At 39.7% G+C, this 6,058-nt stretch overlaps 1 protein-coding gene across 1 annotated transcript; it reads left to right on the top strand.

The window, feature by feature from the left end:
- The first annotated feature begins 2,233 nt into the window (after positions 1–2,233).
- On the top strand, positions 2,234–4,108 carry LOC112087444. Its single transcript, XM_024157353.1, has 2 exons — positions 2,234–3,493; positions 3,889–4,108. Exons 1-2 carry the CDS (start codon positions 2,542–2,544, stop codon positions 3,894–3,896), a joined length of 960 nt encoding a protein of 319 aa, XP_024013121.1. The 5' UTR covers positions 2,234–2,541; the 3' UTR covers positions 3,897–4,108.
- Positions 4,109–6,058: the final 1,950 nt, after the last annotated feature.

Genomic DNA, 6,058 nt, shown 5'->3' with positions numbered 1-6,058 from the left:
TGGGACTATATTGACAAGGGGGAGTTCTAAGAATAGAAATTAGAAGTAGAGAATCCTAAACGTGGAAGGAGATGCATCACTTACATGTTTTCTTATTCCTTTGGATACACCCAATCTCTCCTATCAAATTCAGAAAACTGGGACTCTCCTTACGAAAAGTCAGATTCTGATCCCAAATGGAACTATATTGACAAGGGGGAGTTCTGATAATAGAAGTTAGAAGTAGAGAATCCTAAACGTGGAAGGAGATGCATCACTTACATGTTTTCTTATTCCTTTGGATACACCCAATCTCTCCTATGAAAATCATAAAACTGGGACTCTCTTTACGAAAAGTCAGATTCTAATCCCAAATGGAACTATATTGACAAGGGGGAGTGCTGAGAATAGAAATAAGAAGTAGAGAATCCTCAATGTGGAAGGAGATGCATCACTTACATGTTTTCTTATTCCTTTGGATACACCCAATCTCTCCTATGAAAAAAAGAAAACTGGGACTCTCTTTAAGAAAAGTCATATTCTGATCTCAAATGGAACTATATTGACAAGGGGGAGTTCTGAGAATAGAAATAAGAAGTAGAGAATCCTAAATATGGAAGGAGATGCATCACTTACATGTTTTCTTATTCCTTTGGATACACCCAATCTCTCCTATGAAAATCAGAAAACTGGGACTCTCTTTACGAAAAGTCAGATTCTGATCCCAAATGAAACTATATTGACAAGGGGGAGTTCTGATAATAGAAATAAGAGGTAGAGAATCCTAAATGTGCAAGGAGATGCATCACTTACATGTTTTCTTATTCCTTTGGATACACCCAGTCTCTCCTATGAATAACAGAAAACTAGGACTCTCTTTAGGAAAAGTCATATTCTGATCCAAAATGGAACTATATTGACAAGGGGGAGTTCTGAGATTAGAAATAAGAAGTAGTGAATCCTAATTGTGGAAGGAGATGCATCACTTACATATTTTCTTATTCCTTTGGATACACCCAATCTCTCCTATGAAATTCAGAAAACTGGGACTCTCTTTAGGAAAAGTCATATTCTGATCCCAAATGGGACTATATTGACAAGGGGGAGTTCTGAGAATAGAAATTAGAAGTAGAGAATCGTAAACGTGGAAGGAGATGCATCACTTACATGTTTTCTTATTCCGTTGGATACACCCAATCTCTCCTATGAATAACAGAAAACTGGGACTCTCTTTAGGAAAAGTCATATTCTGATCCCAAATGTAACTATTTTGACAAGGGGGAGTTCTGATAATAGAAATAAGAAGTAGAGAATCCTAAACGTGGAATGAGATGCATCACTTATATGTTTTCTTATTCCTTTGGATACACCCAATCTCTCCTATGAAAATCATAAAACTGGGACTTTCCTTAGGAAAAGTCATATTCTGATCCCAAATGGAACTATATTGACAAGGGGGAGTTCTGAGATTAGAAATGAGAAGTAGAGAATCCTAATTGTGGAAGGAGATGCATCACTTACATGTTTTCTTATTCCTTTGGATACACCCAATCTCTCCTATGAATAACAGAAAACTAGGACTCTCTTTAGGAAAAGTCATATTCTGATGTAAGATGGAACTATATTGACAAGGGGGAGTTCTGAGAATAGAAATAAGAAGTAGAGAATCCTAAATGTGGAATGAGATGCATCACTTACATGTTTTCTTATTCTTTTGGATACACCCAATCTCTCCTATGAAAAAAAGAAAACTGTGACTTTCTTTAAGAAAAGTCATATTCTGATCTCAAATGGAACTATATTGACAAGGGGGAGTTCTGAGAATAGAAATAAGAGGTAGAGAATCCTAGATGTAGAAGGAGATGCATCACTTACATGTTTTCTTATTCCTTTGGATACACCCAATCTCTCCTATGTGTTAATCAAGGAAGATAGATCAGTCTCCTCTTCATTAAGAGCTATCTGACCGTACAATCCGTACAATCCGTACAAGACTTGTTAATAGCTTCTTCTTCAAGTCACATCTTAGAGAGAGAAGACTTTCCCTCCAAGCTTCACCTCTTGTGACCGTTTAAAGATAAGGAAGGAGCCTTCTCCTTCCCCTTATGACCGTTTGTAAAGTAGCTTTAGGTAAAGTAGCTTTTGCTTTTCCTCTTTTGGCATTTAGCTTAGGAATCTTTTAGGATATTCCTTTTGCTTTTACTTCAAATAGCTGTATACACCTGTAATTACTTTTTAAGGAAATGAGAATACACTCTTTTTCTCTCTAAACTCTCTCTATTCTCTTTTCCAAAACGTGTTCTTCATCTCTCTTTTCTAAATCTCTCTTAATCTCACCTTAAACCGCTGCTATTCTTTAAATTCTCTCATGGTATCAGAGCCAGGTTGCGAAATCTGGTGATTAAACACGCTTATTATCATCTCTTATCCTCTTATTCTCATCTATCCCATCTCCTTCAAGCTTCGTGTTCATACTCAAACCCAGATTCATCCGTACAAACTCTCATTTTTCTTTGAAAAACTCGATCTTTCTTCTTTCTTTTCTCATCTCTGCAAGCGTTAATGGAAGGAAACAAGGTTCCTGCTTTACCTGTGGTCCTAAAAGGGGCTGATAACTATCTGCTTTGGGCAAGAACTGCCAAAGCTGTGTTGTGTGGAAGAAACCTTTGGTATCATGTTGAAGATCCAAAGGATGTTAAAGGCAAGACCAAAGATGGAGGAAAGGAGATGCCTTTGAAAGATTCTGTGGAATGGTTCCAAGAGGATCAAACGGTGCTTGCTATCCTTCATGGAGCTCTAGATCTCTCGGTGCTGGAGTCCTACTCCTATTGTGAGAGTGCAAAGGAGCTTTGGGAAACCTTGAAGAATGTGTTTGGGAACACATGTAATCTCACAAGGGTATTTGAGGTCAAAAAGGCGATTAACTGCCTTCACCAAGGAGATCTGGACTTCAATACCTTCTTTGGGAAGTTTAGGTCTCTATGGGCAGAGCTGGAGATGCTCAGGCCTGCTACTGTTGATGCTGAGGTTCTAAATGAAAGGAGAGAGCAGGACAAGGTCTTTGCTCTTCTAATGGTGTTGAATCCAGCCTTTAACGATCTCATCAAGCATCTTCTCAGAGCCACAAAGCTGCCGAGTCTTGAAGAAGTCTGCTCTCAGATTCAGAAGGAACAAGGGTCTTTGGGTCTCTTTGGCAACAAAGGAAGCGACTTGGTGATGGCCAACAAAGGTGAAGCTGTAGTAGCCAACAAAGGAGCCTATGGAGGAGAAGACCGTGAGGTTTGGGTGTGTGAGCATTGCAAAAAGAAGGGTCACCTGAAGAGCAAGTGCTGGATCTTGTACCCACATCTCAAGCAAAGCCGCGGCAAAGATCAGAAGAAGCCGAGGGCAAATGAGGCTCATGAAGAGGCTGGACCTTCAGACTGTGAGAAAACAGGCAGTGCCATGAGAGCCTCAGCTGAGTATGTGAAGAAGTCAGACCTGGACGCTCTCATCAAGGCTCTTAAGGAGTCTGGTAAACCTATAAAAGCCTTTAGCTTTCATGCATTACATGATCACATCCTTACTAAACCGATTGCTAATAGTGTTGTGCATGATCATTCTTTAGAAAATCATACTGCAAATCATGTCTTGAAAGGTGATAAACCGCTTATTGTTGACTCTGGAGCTAGTCATCACATGATTAGTGATGCTAAGTTGATTAGTAACATGAAACCTGCATTAGGAAATGTGATCATTGCTAATGGTGAAAAGGTTAAGATAGAAGGCATTGGAGATCTTAAACTATTTGATAAGCAATCTAAAGCATTCTACATGCCATCATTTACATCTAATCTGTTATCTATTAAGAAAGCAACTACTGATTTGAACTGCTATGCTATATTCAGTCCTAATGAAGTTTTCTTTCAGGATATTAAGTCAAGTAAGCTTCTTGGACAAGGAACCACTAAAGATGGACTTTATGTTCTTGAAGATACTAAGCCATCTTCTCTATCTAATGCTTTCGTTTTTAGTTCTGTTGTTGAAAATAATGCATTGTGGCATGCTAGATTGGGTCATCCCCATCATAGATCTTTGAATTTGATGTTACCTGATGTTAAGTTTGATAATAATGCTTGTGAAGCTTGTATCTTGGGTAAACATTGTAGAACTGTCTTTCCTAAATCATCTACTATTTATGAGAATTGCTTTGATTTGGTTCACTCTGATGTATGGACTTCTCCATGTATGTCTAGAGAAAGTCACAAATACTTTGTTACCTTTATTGATGAGAAGTCTAAATATACTTGGATCACTTTGCTACCATCTAAGGATAGGGTGCTAGAGGCCTTCATGAACTTTCAAAAATATGTGACTAACCACTATAATGCTAAGATTAAAGTGTTTAGGTCAGATAATGGAGGAGAGTACACAAGCCAAGCCTTTAGGCAACACCTTAACCAACACGGCATTGTCCATCAAACAAGCTGTCCTTATACTCCTCAGCAAAATGGAGTTGCTGAGAGGAAGAACAGGCATCTTATGGAGGTGGCCACCTTGATGTTTCATAGGAATGTTCCTAAGAGGTTTTGGGGAGATGCTGTAGTCACGGCCTGTTATCTTATTAACAGGCTCCCTACAAGAATCCTTCAAGATGCTTCTCCATTTGAGGTATTAAACCACTCTAAGCCATCGATTGATTATCTAAAAGTATTTGGTTGTGTTTGTTTTGTCTTAGTTCCAGGAGAACAAAGAAACAAGCTTGAGGCTAAAAGTACCAAAGGAATGTTTATTGGCTACTCTATTAACCAGAAGGGCTACAAGTGTTACATTCCTGAGACAGGAAGGGTTCTAGTGTCTAGAGATGTAAAGTTCATTGAAGATAAGGGCTTCTATGAGGAAATAAATTGGGAAAACCTGAAGGATCTTCCCCATTCCAACTCAGATCGGGCAGCTACCCTTAGGACCCTGCTTGAGACTTTAAGAAGTGGGAGCACATCAACAGGTTCAGCTCCAGCCGAATCTACTCAAGAGCAGATGGAGCCCCAACCGATAGAAGGAGAATCTGAGGCTGAGACTGAAATTCCTGATGAGGAGGTGGAAAATGATCAGGTTGCCTCACCACAACAAGAGGAACCTGAACAGGATTCAGCCCCCATTCAAGAGGAATCAGTTCCCATAGAAGAAGAACCGGTCGTTCAGGGTCTTAGAAGAAGCCAAAGGATTCGGAAGCCCGCCTCAAATTGGATCAATACAAGGGTTTACTACAATAATCAAGCTGTGGCTCACCCAACTCAGGCTGTGTGTTCTCTAGCTTATGTTCCTCAAGAACATCAAGTGTTCATTGGAGTTTTGGATCAAGAGGCAGTTCCAAGAACTTATGAAGAGGCAAAGGAGCACAAAGTATGGCTTGATGCTGTTACTGAGGAAAAACAAGCTATGATCCGAAATCATACTTGGGATGAAGCTGATCTACCAAGGAAAAAGAAGACTGTGAGTTCTAAGTGGGTATTCACTATCAAGTACAAGAGTAATGGGGAGATTGAACGATATAAGGCAAGGCTGGTTGCTAGGGGCTTTATACAGACCTATGGGGAAGACTATCGTGAGACATTTGCTCCGGTTGCTAAGTTACACATGGTCAGGGTCATTCTTTCTCTTGCTACAAACTTAGAGTGGGAATTGTGGCAAATGATGTGAAGAATGCATTCCTTCAAGGAGAGTTAGAAGAAGAAGTCTACATGACTCCTCCACCAGGTGTTCAAGTAACTCAGGGCAAGGTGATGAAACTAAGAAAGGCAATCTATGGCTTGAAGCAGTCTCCAAGAGCCTGGTACAGAAAGTTGAGTGTTACCCTCTTAGACCGTGGCTTTAGAAGGTCAGAGACCGATCACACTCTCTTTACCCTTCAGAGCCAAGCAGGTATCATTGTCATTCTCATCTATGTGGATGACTTAATCATCTCTGGGAATGACAAGGTTGGAATTCAGGAAACTAAAGACTATTTACATTCTGTTTTTGATATTAAAGACCTTGGTGAACTGAAATATTTCCTTGGGATTGAAGTATGCCGATCTAAAGAGGGTCTCTTCTGTCACAA

The sequence above is a fragment of the Eutrema salsugineum genome, unplaced genomic scaffold, assembly GCF_000478725.1.
Source record: "Eutrema salsugineum unplaced genomic scaffold, Eutsalg1_0 scaffold_178, whole genome shotgun sequence".
Taxonomy (NCBI): Eukaryota; Viridiplantae; Streptophyta; class Magnoliopsida; order Brassicales; family Brassicaceae; genus Eutrema; species Eutrema salsugineum.
Note: the sequence above shows the minus strand (reverse complement) of the source record. Positions and strands in the feature narration are given on the sequence as shown.